Genomic DNA, 22,337 nt, shown 5'->3' with positions numbered 1-22,337 from the left:
AAACCCCATGGCTTTCACTCCGTTGCCTTGCACCTTCATATCAAGGGCGGGTGGTTGGTCCTTGTCCATCTCGCGTTGCTGCTTGTCTTTTGAAACGGCTTGAAAAATACAGCTTCAATTATCAAAAACTAAAAATGGGTTTTAAATTTTAAATGAAAGACAGTCATGAAATATCATAGGCGTAACGTTAACTGAAACCCAAGAAGCATTAACTAAATGAGAAAGGTTTTATTAACACTTCACTGAGGAGCCTACAAGGACACTTCTGCCAACGTTTGCAATAGGAGAGGAAGTACCAGGAGGGTATTAATTATACCATGTACTCTCCTTGAAAATAGGAGCAATATCATTAAAGGAGACTATTAAGGGCAAAGCATTCACATATGAGGAATAAGATGACAAAATATGAGGTCTGCAGACTTCTCAGCCTTTCTCCTACCAACAGGTAGGTTCCATCCACTGGAATTCAGTGCTCTTGGGATTAATGTTCAGTCACCCATCCAGCAGAAATATGAACAAAAACCAGGTATCAACAAATGCAATGTTCCATCATCAGACTGACGGATCCTACAAGCACACGTGCAAAACCAGAATATCATAAGAGAAAAAAGCAGCTAGAAGATGCCCTAAGTAAAACCGAATCAAGAGACATTTGATTTAAAAAAAAAAAAAAAAACATAAAAAAAACCAAACAGAAAATGTTAGAAACTCATAACATCCAAGAAACAACTTCCGTCTGCTGCTCTTGAAAGAACCACACAACTTGTCCTTTCATAGCTGATGGCTTCCATCGAGATCAGAGTTCAAAGCAGGCAATGACAGCTATATTTCAACAGGTACCAGATGCTATAAATCATAGTACTGTGAGGACAAGGGATGGAGGCGAGGAAAATATGGACATACTGAACTCCTTGGGCAGAAGGAATTGACCTGAAATGAATCGGCTTCTCCAGCAGATCAGAAACATGATTTCTCCTGACATGGCCCTGCCCATATAATTGAAAATGCAATTTCATTGTTTGGACCTCCTGGTATTCAGACCCCACATGTAATTTAATCTGCTTTAAGCAGAAGCATTTCGTAATGTGATTTCAGGAAAAAAAGTTTGATACAAATGCTTTTATTAAATTTCAAATTTGTGCTATTGGCAAAGGCCGTGCTAGCATCTTTTTGCCCCATACGTTTGAATTAGATAGTTAGAGGCTCTTTTTTGTCAATCACCCATGCATTAATTCCATTTCTGCCCCGTCTCAAAGTCCAATGTCATTAGGAGCTGGTGCTGAGTCTGGTGCTTTGGTTTCCTTTCCTCATCCTCCTCACACATTAAACCAAGCGGGAGGAGAACCTCAGTAAACTACAACTTCCTCCTCTTTGACAAAGCAGACGTGAAACGTTCAGCAGACGTAAATAAATATGCTCAGAAGGCCTTTTCCTCACAAATGCTGCATATTTATATCTGGAGGGAGCTGGCTATCTACTTCAAAGGCAAACACAGTATCATCAAAAATGTCTAATTGCACCAAACACATGGTTCAGCGTTGCGTGACACACAGGGAAGAGGTTCTCAGGCTGTAATGGCTAAAATACTGTTTTCAAATATTGTATTTATCAGATGGGAGACATTCTGGATCTTGTTTTTAGACAGAAACAAATTTAGGAGCAAGGATCTCTAATGTTAGCTGGAGAAACATGGAGAGCACTGCCTCATGAGGGGCAGCCACTGAGGAAGGGAAACCTGATGAGAGGGCTCCCGTGCAAAACTTTACTGATCCAGTCCTAAAACCTTCTCACCATGGTCTCCAAAGCCCACCCTGTGGTGGCAGAAGATCTGTGGCTCCAGCCTCTTCCTCAGCTTTAACCAGATGAAGAGGAGGCCACCATGAGCACCATGTTTGTGGCCCTCCTGCACAGCACAGGCCACGCGAAACCATTCAGCTGTTTGGTATCAGACTTGCAACTTCTGCTCAAGCTACAGCACGTATTTTAAAAAGCTGAAGTCCTGACTGAAAATCCCTTCACAGTGCACCTCCACTGTGTGCCCTCAGTTTAGGGTACATCTTTGTCCCTGCTAGGTCTCAGGAATTCTTTTCCAGGCTAGATTAGAGGTGTCTTCTGAGAGAAATGTCTGTCTGAAAATACTGGCAATGGTGGAAATTAACACAAACAGATGACAATCACGCGTGGCTGCATGAAATATAAACTTCCATAGGGACCTGCAACTTATTTAACAGAAGGTCCGTGCTTCAGTGAGCAAAACATGCCATGTGCCCACGTGCAGTATGAGAAAACTCCTGTTGCAATTTGGCACTGGAGTCCTTTCCATACAGAGAAGGACAATCTCTAATCTAATTTGGGGGTAATTACAGGGGCATAAAGTATGGCCTGTTATTCAGCATACCCCAAGAATTCAAAGAATTTCTCATCAACTCTTTCCAGAAGACTAAAGAAAACCCAAACCCCTTTTCTAAAGCTCCTACAGTTTCTTTTCCAAAGCTGTTGCAGTAACATGGAATATCAAGCAGAGAAAGCTAATCAGAACAATTCAAGAACAGAAAAGTTAAAAGAAAAAGACCAAGGGAAAAATAAATCAATGCAGACCCGTAGGCTTTTACCAACTGTTCTTTAAGTAAAATTAATTTGTAATGTAATTAAACTTTTCCCCGGAGGGACAGGTATAATTGAATTAGAGGTGCCTGGGTAGAGTTTCAGGGTTTAGTGGATTCGCCCAGACTTTACCACATTCTCTCCTGCTGCTGCAGTTCACAAAACTCCTCACCAGTTCATTTCCAAGCACCTTCCATGAAACAACATAATTAGAATTGGCTACTTCTCCCTTGCTCTGCATCAGACGGGCCAAGTCCTGCTCCTCTCTAAGTGTAGTTCCCTCATCACGGATTAACTTTAAAGCCATTTTTAAACTCTGTCACTCTTACAGTTAAAGGATTTTCCCAAGTATTTCCAGGAGCTGTTTAAAATCCCCTGGTTTTGTGCTGTCTTGTTCTGCCTGTATCTAATGGATTTGTGCACAGATCTTGGGCAGAATAGGGCTTTCAAGGAGCACTGCTTGAGGGCTAAACCCCAGCTGGGCTCACTCGCAGGGTCAACCAGGCTGCAGATCCATGTCTGCAGGAGTCAGAGGGGCCAAGCCCAGTCTCACCATCACTGCAATAACGAACTGACCAGTTGGTCTGTACAAAATCCTACGTACCATAAAGCATGTCTGCAGGAGTCAGAGGGGCCAAGCCCAGTATCACCATGACTGCAATAACAAACTGACCAGTTGGTCTGTACGAAATCCTACGTACCTTAAAGCATAAAACATTCATAGAATAATAGAATAGTTTGGGTTTGAAGGGACCTTAAAGATCACCTAGTTCCAACCCCCCTGCCCTGGGCAGGGACACCTCCCACCAGACCAGGTTGCTCCAAGCCCCCTCCAGCCTGGCCTTGAACCCCTCCAGGGATGGGGCAGCCACAGCTTCTCTGGGCAACCTGGACCAGGCTCTCACCACCCTCACAGTGGAAAAATTTCTTCCCAATATCGAATCTAAATTTCCCTTCTTTCAGTTTAAAGCCACTACCCTCATCCTATCACTAAATGCCCTTGTAAAAAGTCCCTCCTCAGCTTTCCTGTAGCCCCCGTTAGGTACTAGAAGGCCTCTACAAGGTCTTCCCAGAGCCTTCTCTTCTCCAGACTGAACAACCCCAACTCTCAGCCTGTCCTCACAACAGAGATGCTCCAGCCCTCTGATCATGTTTGTGTCCCTCCTCTGGACCCATTTGAATAGGGCCATGTCCTTCTTGTGCTGAGGACTCCAAAGCTGTATGTAGTACTCCAGGTGTGGTCTCATCAGAGTGGTGTAGAGGGTAAAAAAATCTTCCCTGCATTCAATATTAAACCTTAGATGACTACGACGGATTATGTTATAAAAACTATAACATCCTCCAGGGAAGTGGGCAGAAGTCTTTAGGTCATTACCAATGCAAAACCAGGCATGAATACAATACGTGAAAACAATCATCCTGAAACACTTAGAGCGTTTGGAAGTAATTTAAGAGCTTGAACTTGTAAGTCTTTTCAGTGGACAATTCTCAGAATCTCTTTGTTCTCAACTTATGTTAAAATAGGTTTCTTCCTAGTTTCCATAGCACTATGCCATAAGACAGACCAGAGACAATCCTCCCCAGACTGAGCCCATGGCACCTCTGCTTCTTGTCTTGGAGAACACTACCCTTGAAAAAAGACCCAAGAGAAAATGATCTAGAATATCTTAGAATTTCCATGACGACCATTCCTTCTGCATCGCTGGCTTTTATTCTCTATGTCACTGTGGCTAATCTTGTACCACCCTGTTTAAAGACCCAGAGCTTATACCTATACATCCACAAAACCTATGATTCCTCAGACATTCTGGTTTCGTCTGTGACCCACTTCTGTGTCATCCCTCACCAATTACATTGCTGTTTCTAGCGGTGTTTATCTGTAGGCACTAGTAGTTCTTTGATTAATTTGTGAAACACCTGTCCAGTTGTTTCCTTATTGACAAAGGACACTCAAGTCTTACAAGTGAAGATAGTGCAATGATGCAAAGACATATATTACAAAGGGCAGACAAGACAAAGGAAAGCACCTACAGCTGAGAGGATGCTGAGGATTTAACTCCCAAGAACACATATTTCTTTGATTTTTTTTGACTTTTCCATTAAAAAGAAGTCAATGGGATCACTCTTCCTTAGCTAGGTGGTACCCTAGCACCAAGAAATTAAAGCACGTTACCCAAGTGTTTCTGAAATTCATTCCCAATACTGAGTGGTATGGACACATGCAGAGCTCCTGAGAGAAGGATCCACCCCAAACCCTGATCCCAGGGGCACAACACAATGTCAACCTTCCCCACTTTTTGTCTTCAGCTCAGGTAGGTTGTGAGCCTCATTTGTGGCCTCTGTCCCCACTGCGTTTCCCACCTTTAATTCTAATCAACAGAAACATCCCTTCCAGCTCTTGTATAAACATTAAGCAGAAGTTGCTGGCTCACAGATTTCTTTATGTTCTTAGAAAAGTTACTGTACAAGGTGTTCCCAAAATTGAGTCTGTAAATCTGAAACCTTCTTTTTTGACTTGAATGATTTGAGGTTTTTTTCTAGACATTTAGTCCTATTTCAAGAGGAAATCCTAAGCCTCAAACTTCTAATTACTCTGCCAATCTAGCTTATTATTTCTTCTGTTAAATTTAGGACATGAATAAGGAAGACTGACTTCTGTGTAGTCTGTCTCTCTTTTCAGTTTAAATCTTGGAAAAAAAAAAAAAAGCCAAAACACCAAACCCAGAGTTGAAAGAATTTTTCTATCCTTCTTATGCATCTCTCATTACAGCTCCGGTTACCTGGTGGTATTAAATATTTCAGCAAACATTAATAGGGAGTTTTTTTGAAGTCAGAGTACCTAGTATTCCCGACCTTTTAAGTGTATTAAAAAAAAAAACAAACCTACACTTCAAAAGTTTGCTTCTTTATAACATGGTAAGACCTGAGGATCTGGAACTAGAAATATTTAAGTATCTAATTTATATAGAAATCAAGGAAAATTAGGTAAGTTTCTTTAATGATCTAAGGCAAAATTATTAAGTTAGACTGTTTGAAGTATTTGGGGGTTTTTTCCTAGTTTTTTGTTTGCTTGCTTCAGAAATTTTATTTAACAAATTCTGAACCAGCCTTGTCTGAACACCAAGTGTTGAACAGAAGATTTGTTCTTGGGAGTCAGAAGTGGTTGATGCAATGGCTCTGTCTTCCAGAAACAAACTCTCCATCCCTTCCCTTCAGAAGGAAAACTTTCAGTGTCCTCATATTCTTACCTTACCAATTTCTATAAGTTTTCCAGCTCTAGCCTACAACCTTCATTAAAATAAACAAAAAAGCTGTATCCATCACCTTCCACATTTATTTATTTTTTTAAAAATGGCTTCATGAGCAAGTCTGCAACCTCAGTGTAACACCGTGGTATGTAAAGGCTCTGACTGCAAAAAGCTGCCTCCATTTATTATTCATCATAAGACAAAACAATATGCAATTTAAAAAAAAAACCAACCCAAACCAAAATAAATCATACTTCAAAAGCACTTACAGACTATCTGAAGCCTAAATTGATAGGTGACCACAGGAACCAAGTTAAAATAAAAGCTTTTGCACAAATATAGTATAATCTTCTGTATGGTATTATTACTATCACTGTATTTTCACAGAAGGGCAGCTAATCACATGCCATTAGTAAGGAAGGAAAGATTGTCAAAGATGACCTTCTGCAGAGTTGCAAGCTTTTAAAGAATACGACAATAACTGTTACAACTGCAGAGAGAGATTCTGTAAGCACAGACAGACACTTTTATCTCCCAGGTAGCACTGGCCACTGCAGGTGCTGCTATCCCAGAGACAGCAGAGCTGGCAGAGATTTAGGTATGCCCACAACAGAAATTACCCACAGGTGTAGATCAGCTGCCAAGTGGCATGAATTTGGCAGTTCTCTGGGCATAGGACAGAGAGACCTGCCTTTCGCCCCTCTACTCTACTCTGGTGAAATCCCACCTGGAGCACTGTGTCCAGCTCTGGAGTCCTCAGCACAGGAAGGACACGGACCTGTTGGAGCAGGGCAAGAGGAAGCCACAGGGATGTTGGGAGGGCTGGAGCCCCTCTGCTGGGAGGGCAGGCTGAGAGAGTTGGGGGGGGGTTCAGCCTGGAGAAGAGAAGGCTCCAAGGAGACCTTAGAGCCCCTTCCAGTCCCTAAAGGAGAGATGGGGAGGGACTCTTGGTCAGGGAGGGGAGCCAGAGGATGAGGGGGAAGGGTTTAATACTGAAAGAGGGGAGATTTGAATTAGATATTATCAGGGAGGGGAGCCATAAGATGAGGGGCAATGGTTTTAAACTGAAAGAGGGGAGATTTAAACTAGATATTAGGAGGAAATTCTGTCTTGTGAAGATCAGGTTGCCCAGAGAAGCTGTGGCTGCCCCATCCCTGGAGGGGTTCAAGGCCAGGTTGGAGGGGGCTTGGAGCAACCTGGTCTGGTAGGAAGTGTCCCTGCCCAGGGCAGGGGTTTGGAACTAGATCTTTAAGGTCCCTTCCAACCCAAACCATTCTATGATTTCCCCAAGTGCAGAGCCATTCCCCTTCCTTTCATAATATCTGCTGCCTCCTTAAAAGATTTGAATGAGGTTGAATCTGAAGGTTCAAACAACATTTAGGATAACATTCCCAACTAGTATCAGATCCTGGATTTTTTATAGATTTGTATGACTCAATTACTCTTGAGTTACTAGAACCACTCATTAACACACTTCTGACCAACCTCTGAGGGAGACAGAGGAAACTGAAAACCAGACCTCATGGGGATGTGACAGCAGTGCTCATAGTAATTAAAAAATGCAAGACCTTGTTAGAGGACAGGTGGAGTTCCTGGTACTCACACAGCGCAGTGGTGAGCTTCTCCGGCTGGTCGTAGTGCACCATCGCGACGCAGAGTGTGTTGAGGGCCACCACACAGAGGACGATCCAGTAGAAGCTCTGAGCTTTCACCATGCGCCGAATGAAGAACCGGAACATTTTCTCTTTCCTCCTGAAGTAGGATGAGCTCTCGTTCTTCCCACTCTTCAAACTGGCACGAGCAAAAGGAGACCCTGGGACAGAAACAAGAGTCACCACACCACATCCCAGCAGTGGAAAGAAAGGCCAGAAGATGGTCCTGGGCACACAGACCCAAGCACCAGAAACACGGCTGAGCAGAAAGCTGGGAGCACTATGGGCTGAGCAAGGGCATCTTGCTTGCAATGACATCGTGAGGGATGAAGGCTGGGATTTTAAAACTTCATGAATGAACGGCCAGCTCCACCAAATGGGCTTCCAACCCTTTGAAGCAACCTTGATGGTCCCAGTTTAACTTATAACTTTTGAGTTCCTGGTTGACTGGAGGGACAGAAAGTACTGGGCACGGTGGTATTTCTGCCCACGGTGGGGAGCACGTCGTCTTGGAGCTGGGTCACTGGCAGCAGGAAAGTTGTTCCCCATTTCCCCTGCTCCAAGGGCCAGGCAAAGCCCTTACAAGTCTCCTTATTTTACTCTTTGACTTCATGTATTTCTACAGCAGAGGGCTCAATCTGCCTCCACACATCATATTTTGGGCACAGCTACTCATGTGTACCAATTCTGCCTGTATCAGCTACATTTCCACTCTGGTCTAAAACCCTGGAAAAGAGTCAAGTGTTTTAACAACAGGAAGCTGACGGAAGAAATGATTTCTGATGGAAGCTCTCCCCCTGTGGCAGCAGGCATGGCTCAAACAGATGAAAAGGCCATCTCCGGCCAGTGCTGAGGCAGGAGAAACCAGCACACGTTAGTCATAAATCCACGCAAGCAGAGCAAATCGTGATTGCCACAGCCTGTCCACTACCTGTTCCATGCTGTGCTGGCACCCTTCAGAAGTCACTAGTGAACCTCATTTCAAGGTGGTTTGGGGCAAGCTAATATGTTATTGCCCTTCCCTGTGGTGGGACAGAACCTCCCAGCAGGTAGGGCTGACCAGGACCCATAACATCCTGTCTTGGACCAAGCACTGTGAGAGCACAGGCTGTCGTTGGAGGCAGCTGAGTTACATGAACAAAGTGTTCTGGCCACGGCAGCCAAATTTTTGAGTGTGCTCATTTACGTTTCAACACTTGGAGGGGGTGGGAATCTCACCCTGTTCCATCCTGCAATAACATCAAACACGACACCCCATAGAAAGGCTGAAGCATCCAGATGTGAGAGCGCTGGGTTCTCCCAGCTACACAAAACTGTGCTGCGCCATCTCCCCCACAGAAAGGCAAGCTCTCAGCTTTATTTCACATTTCTGGCCATCCACCAACACACCAAGTGCAGAGCCAGCCCTGGCCAGGCTTTGAACAAGCTCCTTGCGGAAAAGCTCAGTGCGCTCCGTTAGTTTGATAATCCTCCCTTTGGCAGGTTAAAAAAAAATAAAAATAATAAGTCATAGTGCTCATCTGTTGCTTTAAGACTACAAAATGAACTACAGGCTAAGATATAGGCTGCACTGTGTTGCTAATACTGCTCAGCAGGTTGAGACCTCTCAGATATTCAAGCCAGTCTATACTCTCAGATTTGCGTAGGAATAGTCTGCTGCCCTTTTGTCCCCTCTCTACCGGCTCTACTGATCTTCCAGAAGAGAAAAGCAGCAGCATTTAAACTGATCTAAATGTAGAAAACAGCCACCTCTCCAGACCTCTCTGTCTGGCAATCAAGACAGTGTCCTGTGTCTGGTACAGGGTGGAGGGTGGGAAGCCAGAAGCAGCCAGCATCTTACGGTGCTGCACATTTACCAGTGCAGAAATAAAGGCTGAGAGTGAGGAGGAAAGAAAAGAAGAAAAGTTAAGAACAACTCCAGAGAACACACTGGGAAGTGTTTACCGCTACAGAGCTTTATAATGCAATTATAACTCTCATTGATGTACTTGTGTTTGAATTAAAGTGCAACGCATTCAGCCAACGGCCGGCAAGAGACCTGTCAAAGTCTCTACCGCTCGGGTCTGCATCTTCTCGTTGCACTCAGTAATTACATTGTTAGTTCTTCCACAGTCCTTCTGCTCCCATCAGCAAGACATCATAGGAAACCATCCAAAAAACCCTTTTCTCAAAAACATATTCTTTATGCATAATTGCCCATATGATCTGATTGTTTATGTTATGCAGAGTCTCAGCCTTTTCAGGAGCCTGCAGAAGTATTTGCTGTATCCAGCTCTTCTTTTCTGCCTTGTTCCACGATTCAAAAAATCAAAAACACTTTTCCCAAGTGGGTGAACCACTCGCAGAAGGTGGAAAGCACTGCTGTTATTTTCCCTGCCATATGCTCCCGAGACAGTTCCCAGCTCTGCATCAGATTATCCATGAGTCCAGATGCTCCGTCATCCGTTGCCACCTGAAAGGCTGAATTCAAAGATCTGTTTGCGTGACATGGGTGCCCAGAGCCTGGAGGGACTTGGATGTGAACGCAAAGATCTCATAATTACTGCAACCATGAACAAATGTTCCCAAAATGACCATTCCTTCTTATCCATGCAGGGATCCGAGCTGCCCAGAGTCAAACAAAACAAAAATGCACACACGGTTGCCGCATTTTTGCCCTCTTTCAGCCACAAACCTCTCAGACGTGTCAGCATTTTAGCCACAAAACCTGCAGCCCAGGGGATTGGGGCAGTTCAACGGTGGGTGATGGTGTCAGTAACATGCTGAGCAACATTCATTTCCCGCAACCAGGTCTCAGTTTAAAGAGGGGGGGAGGGGGGGAGCAGGAACCCAACAAGAATCCAGCAGCAGCTGTAACCTCTTAAAATGTTAATGCTGAATTTCCAAAGAGCATTTGAGGCACTCGTGCTCGCAAGCGTATATGGACACGTCCTCTCAAATGTACTGTTTGTGCCGCTACTCTTCTGCATCCAGGATTTGCTGCTTTGTGGTAACCGGGGTGCCAAGACATTTCTTTGGAAGATAATGAGAACATCTGCTGCTTCAGCAGCAAAACAAAATACAGCCTCGAACACCAGGGACGGGAATAAGCTGACTCCAAAGCAGGCAGGGAGATGTCTCCCCAGACAGCAAGGAAAAGCCCACGGCTGAAAGGTCTTTCTGCTGATGCTCAAAGAGCTGCCCTTAGAGGGGCGCTGGGCAAAGCCCAGACCTGCCTCTCCACCTGGTAACACTCAGGAGGTAATTAACCCTCTGTTAACGGTGGAACAATTAGTACCTCTGTAGCCTGATAGCAGCTTATTCTCCAGAGCTGAAGATATCAAATTTGCACCATTGATGCTACGCTACGAAGTGTCACACTCTGCATCGGAGTTACGTGGGTCACTGCGTGCACACAGGTGTGAATCTCCATATCTAGCTTTAAAAATGTGGAGAATTGCTTTAAGACCTTCTTCTGAGGCAAGAATGAGAGAATCAGGGCCACTGCCCAGCATTTCCCGGTAACCATTCACCCAGTAAAGGCTGCACAACTACAGACTGTGCCTTAGTGGGAGATGTGACTAAGTGTCCACTTCCTCTCCTCCCTGCAACAAATGAGGCTCAGCAGCATCATTTGACGTTATTTGGGCTTCATTAGCATAAATGAGCATGTTCCAAGCAGCATCGTGGTCTGACCAGCCAAGCATGGGTTCTCCAAGCGTTTCAGTAGAGTTCTTTGGAGGGGTGCAGCATGCAATGGCTGAGCGGGGCAGAGCGGAGCAGAAGGTGAAGCCACGAAGCCATTTGCTTTGGGATAAGTTGAGCACTGCTGCTGCTGCAGAAGCAGGGACAATTCTCCTTCTTGAAACCACAGCTCCTGGAGCCAAGGAGCCTCTCGGAGGAAACACGACATGAACGCGTTTAGGTGGAGATCTAAACCTCGGGGAATGCGAAGCCAGTACTCACCAACGGAGCAAATGTCTGTGAAATGGTCCTCACCTTCTTCAGCATGAATCAGGTCGTTTTTGCTCTTCTTTATTGCGGCTCTTTTCAACACTGTGTGCAAATTAAAAAGAAAATGCCCCGTGAGCATTCAGAGTGGATTCTCTCTCCCCCTCCCTTCAACTCTTCGGGGCCAGCATTTACTTCCCAATGCCAGCTTAAAGCCCTCACCACAAGGGTAAGCTGGAGTAAACCAGACAACCTACAACCTTGCAGGGTTTTGCGTGCTTTGACACCAGGGTCATATATTTATTCAGCCTTCTAGACCTTGAAGGTTTGGCAGGCACAGGTCTGCAAAGTTTCCCCTTGGCCCCAGCTGATGCAGGAAGGTTGGGGGGGAGTCACGGGGGCTGCCGGACCTAAAAGCCCAGCAGAAAGGCTGGGCAGGGTCACTGCATCTCTTCTGAGCCCCGGTGGGTTACGAGATGAGTGCTTCTATCCATTAAAAACATTAATGCTGTTTACAGTGTGCACCATTAAGAACTTAGCATTTACGGTGCTTGGATACACAATGCCTTAAGGAGCATAAATGCTACGTCGAAGGCAACTGCCACAAATCAGTGAATATACTCTTAATAGCACCCACGGTACAATCCCTTCCCCCTGGGGATGGCATAAATTCTTTGAAAACACACTTGGTCCAAGAGCATCTTTTGTGGGGAGGGCAAACATGGTTTTACTGGAGAGGGAAAGAGAACTGGAGGCTGAGGCTCGGCGAGGTCTGCACCGTTCACCCAGTGCACGAGGGGTTAACGCGGGAGCAGCGTGGACCCTGGCCCCACGACCACCTACCTGCAAAAACCTCGAGAACTAGCAGAAAAAAATACGTTGACACAGTTTTGACACAGTTTTGTCACAGCTTCAAGACACACAGTAAACTAAGCACCATTTTCTATCAGCAGTAAGACACCCCACGGTGTGGTGATACATACTGTTCAGCTGGCACACACAGCAACCCCACTCACTCTGCTGCGACTTCTCTGGGGGGGTAGGTTCCTACCAGAAAATACCCTCAACTCTACACAAATTTCCCTGCCTTGACAGAGAAATGGATGCTCTTCTTCCTCCGCAGCTAAGGCAAGTGTTAGTGCTTTTGTCCCTTCAAGGAAACACCCAGAGCATCACCCAGGTTCAGAGAGGCTCGGAGAGGAGAGGGTGTTCTGAACCTGTGATCTGGATCCAGTTTTTTAGCCAATAACCACTTTTGCCCTTTTCTTCCCCATCCAGCAGTAGGCTGAATTCCTCCGTCCCAGCAATACCAGCTTTTGGGTCCTTCAGGCTGTTTCTGTCCCAGTACACTTCAGCATGCCCAGGGCCATCCCCAGCACTGGAACATAACCAGCCCCTGGAGTAAAGTTTTACAACGCTCCCTGGCATGAATTGAGCACCTTCTTTATCTTCTCCCCCAAATAACTCCTGCGTGTGTTTAGCAATCGGGTCGTGCCATCTCTACAGGCACCTCAGATGCAATGTCCCTCTGTTTTGGAGACTAAGCTAATGTACCAGCATAGGTGTGGGCTGCTCCATACCAGTTGGCTTCAAGACTGGGACCATTGCCAGGCTCCTTTAGCTTACCAGTATAGAGGGAGCCTTAGTACACCCTGATCTTTACTCCATGGCCTGTACCCACCTCTAGTTCGCTTACACCACTCAACTTTTCAGGCTACTCTTCCAGACACTCATTTCAGCTCCAGACTAACAAGCCCTGGTTGCACCCACGTGCCGGACAAACTTCCCCAGTGCACACACACACACACACACATCCCCGTGCATCCACACACAAAGATTTACCAAGCACACCTCATCCCTGACCTTCTGTAGCCCCGGCTCTTCCATCCCCAAGTCCCTCCCCAAGCTCAGGTCACCGGGTTGGCCAAGACGGACCAGCAGCCGGGCGTTTGGTACCCCATAGGAGCCACATGGCTTGGAAGAAGGTGGAAAAACCAGTTGGGAAACATCTCCGGTGACCTGGGCAGGTGGGGCTGTGGGGGAGAAGCACTGCCCCGCTGTGCCGCCTAAGCCCCTGGTGATTTGCAATCCACTCACTGTTGTAGCTGCTGCCGCTGCTAGTCTCTGCCGGTGCCGTGCCTTGTTGAATCGGCCCTTCCGAGGCGGCCCTCCCTGACAGTGAATGGGAGGAGAAAAAAAAAGAGGAAGGAAAAGGGAGGGGAGGGGAAAGGAGGAGACATGGGAGGACGAAAGATGGTCAGAAAAAGGGAGAGGGAAGAATCTTTTAACTGAACTTTGACTAGCTGCCGCATCCTAAGAGCTCATGGGTCTGGAGGGACAGGGAGAGCAGTCCCCGTTGGCCTCTCTTGTGTCTGAAGCTCGGTACCTCCGGCCGGTCCTGCAAGGCTAGGGTCACACGTCGGAAGATAGGATCACCACACCCTGTTATGTCTTACTGCTTACAAGTAACAGGGGTCTTAGTCTCTTTGTCAAATCCAGTTGGAAACCTCGGTTTAGAGCCCTGCCTTCTCTCGGTCAATGCGTTTCTCTTCTGGCATCCTCTCGGCAGCCTACCCCCGCCACAACCTGCACGTAGACACAGCCAGCCACGCTGGGCAAGAGCTGCTGAGCGTCCCCGTCACGCTGCGGGGTCCCACAGGCAGAGGAGGGACCGACCGACCCCAAGGGCAGATCCCCATCCCAGAGAGTTGTGTCACATAACTGCTCCTCAGCCACCTGCAAACCTCAGAAAGACCCGATATGGGAAAAGGGACTCTGTAGCCCGACTTATGCCGAGAGCATGCAAGAGCGTGTTCCTCACACCCTCCTGGTTACAATGGAAAGTCAGGTCAGCGTACAGCAGGTGAACCTCTCGTGTATCACAGGAGGAAAACCGCACAGCAAAAAGACCTACCGTCCAGAGGAGATTTCTCTTCAGCGTTCTTGTCTTCTTCTGCCAGCATGACCTCCTCTGGAAAAGGAAAAACAGCAAAGTTCAACCTCAGATTTATCACACCCCCTTCTCTAAAACAGTCTGCCACCAGCCTGATCCCGTTATATCACCTGGTTATACCAAGTCTGTGGAGAAGGGATGGCTCAGAGAGCCACTTTTCTTGCCCTGTGCCCCTCTTGCACGGAAGGAGGAGACCAGACAAGTCACTGGAGGACGGTAGCACTTCCTCCATGATTTCCCTCTTCACACTGAACCACCCACACCAGTTTACCCAGCCATCTGGAGAGAAAGAACCTTTCTTCAGGCCCAAGCAGGACCAAGCAGGGTTCCTCAAGCTAGAGGATGGGCCCTCATGTCAATGCCACTGGAGATACCGAGGAGCGAAAGATGCTCTACGCTCATTGCTGCTCTTCTGTCTCCATCAGTAAGACCCCGACTCCAGCCCAGAAGAAACTCTGCCTGATGGTACAGGGTATGACACACAGGGCTGGAGGCTGCACATCCCCTGTGCCACATCACAGGGGACAGAATGTCAACAAATAACCCTTGGAGCAAATCTCTGTCCCAATAAAATCCGCAGCAAAGTAGCCACAAGACAATTCTGGGTAGCACTGTTCACGGGCAACATGTGCAATACCACCACCCTTGGCATTGCTGTATAACTCCTCTCCAAATCAAATTTACACTTTCCTACAATAAAAAAGATTCAGAAAACACTGAAAAATAAAACCCAAGTCCTCAAAACTGACTCATTTTTATTTGCGTGGAAGACAAGCAAATTTCCTGAGGTTCCACAATGCAAATGTCATCACCCAAGTCATTTTGCAGCACACACCACACTGCGCCAATGCTCGAAACCACAGTCTGAACCACAGATTGTAGTTCACTCTTGTAAAACTATGTAAGGATTTTCTTCTGAAGGACAGTCCAAAGCAAACAAAAAATCAAGCTGGCAGCTGGTAAACTGCACACTTCCCTGTATTATTATAAACAAATTCTTTCACATGTTTGGCATAGATGTAATTTGGGATCTTACTAAATCATCTGACACTGCACTCCCACAAAAGTTTGCTTTCAAGTCCATTTAAGCAGGCCTAGATGGAAGGCTAACTAGAAAAAAAAAATTAAAATACAAACAAACCACAGGCCAAACATCAAAGAGAGTAGCTGAAAGCTGTCTGGAGGAATACTAGAGGGACCAGCACTACCAGACGAGCCTTATATAATCTCTTTATTAATCATCTGGGAGACTGAATGATATATTAATAAGACAACAAACTGAGAAAGCTGTAAAAAATAATACTCAGGACTGAGGAAGACTGGAAACCCAAGAGGAGAACAAAATAAGGAAATGCAAACTACTGCACCAGAGATGCAGAGGAGGATGAGGAGAGCAACGGTGCTCAGAGAGGGTTAAAAAATGTCAGGTGAGCTAACAACTTTAAAATGCATGAAATCCTTCCAAAAAAACACAAGCCAATGCAACTCAGGTGTCCTCTAAGGCTCCTTAAAACAGGTCAGAAAACTGAAATGGGCTTTTTTTGATAGTTCAATAGAGATCTCTCTTAAAAAGGCACCTCAGAAATCAAAAGGTTGTTCCAAAGTCTTGTCTTGGGAAAAGCCATGCTGGTGTTTTGGAGGTAAAAAGGAAGGAGCTTAATGGAATGGTTTAATGGTAAAAATGGAAGGAGCTTAACAACGATTAATAATGAACATGGCTGGCCTAAAAGACGTAGAAGGGATTGTTCAGATATGGAGACATCTTCCCAAAGGCAGCTGGACAAAGGGCCTGCAAATGTGAAAGACGAATCAAACCTGTGCTGGCAGGAGCAGGAGCTCAAGATGCTCATACAGTAGACGTTTTCCTATAGATTTTTTTTTTTAAGTCTACATTGCTCATGGAATATGATTTTAAAAACTTTCTGTCATATCTGAACGGGATATACTCACATGGCTGTGCACGACTATGCATAAATATAAGTCCAGCTCCCAGTACCAGCAACGTCAATAGTGCCACGCAGATGTGCCTACACTGGTTTGGATCCAGGGATTAGTTCAGCCATCAGTATTTTGGGGTTTTTCATTTTGTGCTCCTCTGCACAACGCAGATGTGGTTTTTTCCCCTATTCTACATACTGGCAAATTGCAGGGAAAATTAAAACCATTTGGAGTGGGCCTTTAAGTCTCACGACAAAGAGCAAGCACAGGAAAGCAAACCCATCCCAGAGGAGCTTTTCTGCCACTCCCCAGAAGAGAAGCTGACTTTTAGACAGCATTTGGTAATTAAATGGACTTAATACTACTGTAGGTAGCAGACACATTGCCATACAGGTGGTGAGCAAAGAAAGCAAAGAGCTATCAAGGGTCAGAAGACAATCAGTTGTTCTTCAAGGGCTATACCCAGATGGGTGCGACGCAAGAGAGCTGTGGCTGCAAAAGGGAGACCTCAGACAGACCCAGCACATTTACTGGGCAATACTCTGAGGGTTGTTGGTTTCAAACATGTCTTGTTAAAAAGAATTAAAACACTCCAGGATAAAAAGAACCTATTTCTGAACTGGAAGCTCGTTTCTCCAATGGATTTGTATCAGCACAGGAGGGAAATCATTGTAACGGTTCCTTTAAAAGATTTCTGAGTAGGAAAAAAATTCTTCTTTTTCCCTGTTTCTGAGCGGCCACTTATTTTTCATGTTCCTGTAACGATTTGTCATGGCTCTCCACTGTCCTTTGGGCAGCCGGGGAAGAGCAGTCCCGAGTCCCCAGATCACCTCTGGGGACTGTGAACTATATGAATACATAATAGTGATGGTTTGCAATGGGTTCAGGTGCTATCTGATTTTCCAGTGCCACCTGTGTCCCCACAGCCAGACTGATGAGAAGTTCAGCCATACTGAGGTTTCAGAAACCAGTGATAAATGCCAGTGGGATGGCAGAATTTGTTGGGCGTGACAATTTGATATCTATGAGTCTTCACCTACAAAGCACAGGCTCTTTTGAGACAACTCTGCAAACCAGCTGAGTCTTTGCCACAAATTCAGGGCTCCGAGTTCATCATAGAATCGTAGAATTGTCTGGGTTGGAAGGGCCTTTTCATATCACTGAGTCCAACCATCAACCCAATGCTGACAAAAACCACCACTAACCCATGTCTCTCAGCACCACATTTGCTCATCTTTTAAACACCTCCAGGGATGGGGACTCCACCACTTCCCTGGGCCGTCTGTTCCAATGCTTGATAACCCTTTCTGTGTAAAACTTTTTCCTAATATCTAATCTAGACCTCCCCTCATGCCCAGACATATCTCCATCCATAGATATCCCTTAGCCAGTTTAACTCTTCCCTTATAAATACACAACCCCCAGGCTGCACCTATGCAATTCCCTCAAGCTGACTCTCCTCCACTGTTGTGGCCAGTTCTCTCCCTTGATAATCACTCCTGTCTGTCTTGTATCCTCTGGGAAGGCAAAGCATCACATCTAACCTTGTGAGTCTTACATGGTTTTTACAGCCTGCTAAAAAGCCAGCTCAGCAGGAAAGTCATCATTGTTAGGATTTTTTAATTTATTTTTTTTTTAACCATAAGCAGAGGGATCATGTTACATTGCTTTTAGTCATCACTGTAACACAGAGACTGGAAGAAGATAATTAGGATGCCCGAAACCCCCCCCCAACCAACAGCTCTTCTACATTAGAAGAAATACTCAACAAATAGACAGCATCAGATCAGTGACTTCCAGCCTCCAAACAAAGGCACAGGGACTTCACCGGGATATCTGAGTGAGAGGTGTCTCAGCAGTGAGATTAATTGCTGGTCATTAAGTACTGACAACACACAGCACGTTACAGGACTGGAAATAAAGGCTGATCTAACTCTGAGGAACGGGGAAGCTGAACAAAACAGGCAAAGCCACAGAGAAACGCGGTGCCCCTTCTCTTTCTCTCTGGCATGGGGAGACAGGATACCGTGGGCTCAAAAGAAGAGTGGATTACAGGAAATAACTCACATTCAACAGGCAACAGAATTTTTAAAAGGGAAGAATAAATGACTTTAACTGCTGAAGCTTCAGACTTGCTAAATAGAAGAAGTGAATAAAAATGTGTTCCTTAGAAGAAGCTGTCACACTCTCACAGGGGACTCCAATTTGTCTTTCTGGCAATTATCTTCCTGTGCCATCTCATACATGTTGCCGCCCTTTCTCACTTTTCCCAGCTGGGGAAATCAAGGGGCTTGTTGCTCTGTGTCTTCTACAGAAAGCTGAAACCCAAGGTTCACAAAGCCTTGTCATGTCAAGGAATGGTATTCAAGTTACAGTGAGCTGGAAGAGAGAAGTTAAAGCCATTCCAAGCCTGCTTGCTCCAGGAGAAATGAAACACTTGGAATCAGTGCTGTGTGAAAGAGATGGACTTGGAAAGAATTAAAATGCAAAAGACATGCAACTTGATTAGCCCTGAACTGAAAGACTTCCAGTCTCTGGGCAAAGTGTTTTCAAAACGATGCATGTCCTTGTAAGATAAGAGAAACATCTTCAAAAGAATATTTGCGGGCTTATAAGCGCTTTACTTTGTGCAGAGAACTTTGAGTTCTCCACTCCCCGTTGGAAATGCAGCCTGACAGCCTAGTAGCAGCTACGGTTTTAAGTTTAAGGGAGAAAGCAGCAGTGGCAAAATCATTTGCATGGATTACGTTGCTTGGCTTCACCACGTTTTAATTCCTCTGAAAGGCACAATTTCAAATTGACGTGCTGCTGCCTTTGCAGAGCCCAACAAAGACACGAAATGAAGAGCAGGGCCTGTCCCAGCACACAGCAGGTGGGACAAGGCAGAGCTTGCTCCTCACCAAGATGACTTTATTTGATGAGACTTTGAGCAACATGGTCTAGTGGGAGGTGTTGGGGGTTGGAACTGGATGGTCTTTAGGGTCCCTTCCAACCCAAACCATTCTATGATACTAGTTGTACTGAAGAGGCAGCGTTTGGGGAAGAGAACTGTTGCCTCATGCCTAGAGGAGCAACACAACATGGAGCACTGCTTTTTACACCTATTTCAGCTGACTTCTAGTGGTGGGAAGAGTTGGTCCCTCTAAAGAATTTTACTAAAAAACAGACAGTTGACTTTATTCTTCAAGATTAAATTTAAGATCACAAGTCTCCTTCTAACTAATCCATACAGTTCACTTCTAAAAGACAGAGATATGAGCTTGAGCATTTAAATTTTTTGGCTAATTTCTGTGAGATGCAAGAAATGATAGGATTTGATCACTGCTTCTGGCCTGTAGCTTACATTAGTTTTATAAATCTGAAAATCTTACAGATTTGAAGACACAGATTCATAAGTCATTTAAGTTGGCACAACATTTCTTCTTGATATCCTCAGAAAGTCTCTATGGAGCTACAATTTTCCTTGCTTAGTCTTGGCCTCATGATATAGGATTTTTACATGGAATCACCTATTATCTTATTTGAAAATATTTAAATCTTCCTGACTGCGTTCTATGCATTCATTCTTCACCATGCACCTGAGAAATACATAAAACTAGAAAAACTTCATACCTGGCCTCTGTACAATCCTAAGTGAAGAAAGCCAATTGAAGTTCTAAGGAAATTGGTCAGACCGTGGGTTGATTCCTTTCTTTCAAGTCATGCATGTCTAAATTCAGCACTTCAGCACATTATCTGTATTACAATTTTCTCTTTCATCCCCCAACCCTTTTTTAAGGCAGCATTTGTTAAGCACTTCATCAATTAAGGCTTCCTGTATTAAGTATAACTCACACAAGTATTTGCACATTAAGGCTGTCACTGTTTAAACACCTTGGTATAGATCCCTCAAGTAGATATGCTACTGACTATATTAAACAAACCACATTTAAAACAGCCTGACCTGTGTTTGCATCAGGTTCAACCACAGCCGAACTCCTGGTGATTTATTAATCGTGAGCTGGCACCAAAACCTTTCAGCTGGGCCAAGGTACCTCCTTGAAAACTTCACAAGCACTTTTTATTAGTATTTTTGTCCTTTTTATACTCTTATTTTACCACTGGGAAAAAAATGTAACAGTACCACAAGAAAAAAAAAAAAGAAAAAGTGCAAAAGAGTCAGGCTATTAAGGAAGTTTCATTCGTACAACACAAATGTAAGAAAAGTCTTTAGATCAAGTCTGGAACATGCTTAAGTCAGACAGTACTTAAGGGGTAGAAAAGGACCCATTGTTTTCTTCTGGAGAACTAAAGAGCCTACAATTTCAGTATAAGGAAGGGTTGATAGTAAACAACCCCCAAATTTTATCTGAACTACGTTTTAAATGCAATATGTACACAGCAAGAGATAATATAACATCATTCAGATTACAAATAGAGAAAGCTGTGAGAAACAGGAAAGACACTCAAGAGCGGTCAATAAATGATGAGCACAATGTTAAATTAAAATCATTGTTGACAAATGGGAGGCGGTGTACAGATGGGGGAGAGATTTTAGTCACTCACATACTTTCCTTGGTCCTAAACCAGTTACAGCCCTTGGGGTAAAAACTGGAGCACTACCGAGAACAAGGAAACCTCCTCTCCAGCTCCAGCAACTACTCAGAATATGCAAAACATTACAGAGCAAAACCCATCAGATTGAGATGGCACTTCATGAATCACTGGAATGCAGCTTTCCACTCGTCCTACCTTGCATCAAAAATAAATGAGAAAAAAACGAACAAACAAAATGCACAGGGAGGACACTATAAATATTAGAAGCCCAGAGAGCCTTCCATGGGAAGAGAAAAGATTGAGCAGATCAGTTCTGCGTGCTTTAGAGCAGAAAAAGTAAGATCAAACAAGGTGGAGAGAGATCAGAGAAAGAAAAGTAATAAGAAGAAATATGAAATGCACTCCAGATTTGTCCTCTGAGTGCAGAAAGGGAACATACTTAAAACCGAGGTCAAAACACACTGTTTGATGGGTTGGTTTGTTTTTGAAAGTCAAACCAACCATTAACACATGGAACTCCTTGCTACGAGATTCAATGGGGTCAGGGACTCTAGAGGGATTTAAAAACAATTAGATATTCATGTGAATAATAAGAAATCCTCCAGAGTTACATTAGAACAGAATATCAAGAGCTTTTGCTCTTTCTTTTATGCAAACAGCCCATTACACCTCACTGCCTGGGGCTGCTGCAGGGGATTCCTCTACAGGCTGGACTGGCCGTGACAGCCCTCCCTGGCCACTCTCCTCCTCCCACTCAAGCAGTTTGGCCATTGTCCCACACACAGTCCTGGACGAGGAAGATTGATAGACTGGTTTGGAAATTCACGATCATTTTAGAGCTGAAATCCTGGCCTCTAAAACAGAAACGAGAAATCCACATCAACAGCATGATCCCAAAATTCAAATTGAATTCTAAACACTCCATTCTCTGTTTTGGTTAGCCTTCATGCTATCTTTTGTATTCAAAGATTTACTAACACTGCTAAGTTGATTTTAATTATCATTATTATTCAGCTGTACTAGGAAGCTTTTTTTATATTCCTATTATATTTTCAACAATGCCTTTACAGAATATTTTTATTCTTCCCTGATTCAGCTGTTTTGCATAGACTTTCCTGTTCTAGAAAACCTTTTGGATCTTGTGCTATTAGACAAAACAAAAAGATGGGCATCTTACAGCAGTTTCACTCTGTACTGGTGTGGCATTTATTCAGCTCTGGCAACACAGAAATAGCACAGCCAGCCATTCCCAGAGGGATGCAAAGTTGGGGCAGAGATTTCCTGTGTGTTTTATAACTTCTCCACCTCAACTTTCAGACAAGTCCAGCTAATGGCCTCTGCATAGCTCTTCTTGGCAGAACAGGCACCAAAATTAAATGAAGCAACCCACAACCCTGTGAGAGCATTCTCATACCCTTCCAACTGATGAGGAAACCAGGATTTAGAGAGCGAGAAATCACGAGAGCCTTAGATGGC

General features: G+C 44.8%; 1 protein-coding gene across 1 annotated transcript in view; it reads right to left on the bottom strand.

Moving 5' to 3' along the window:
• CACNA1B (calcium channel, voltage-dependent, N type, alpha 1B subunit) overlaps positions 1-22,337 on the bottom strand; it is a 330,920-nt gene that overhangs the window by 137,166 nt on the left and 171,417 nt on the right. Inside the window, exons 9-11 of the mRNA XM_014952366.1 lie at positions 14,349-14,405; positions 11,450-11,539; positions 7,456-7,665 (exon numbers count right to left, since the gene is read on the bottom strand). Coding sequence (XP_014807852.1) covers positions 7,456-7,665; positions 11,450-11,539; positions 14,349-14,405 — 357 coding nt within the window. The remainder of the gene's footprint in view (positions 1-7,455; positions 7,666-11,449; positions 11,540-14,348; positions 14,406-22,337) is intronic.

Source organism: Calidris pugnax, unplaced genomic scaffold, assembly GCF_001431845.1.
Source record: "Calidris pugnax isolate Ruff unplaced genomic scaffold, ASM143184v1 scaffold135, whole genome shotgun sequence".
In the NCBI taxonomy this organism is placed as follows: Eukaryota; Metazoa; Chordata; class Aves; order Charadriiformes; family Scolopacidae; genus Calidris; species Calidris pugnax.
The sequence above is the reverse complement of the archived record's forward strand: the minus strand, read 5'-3'. Positions and strand labels throughout refer to the sequence as shown.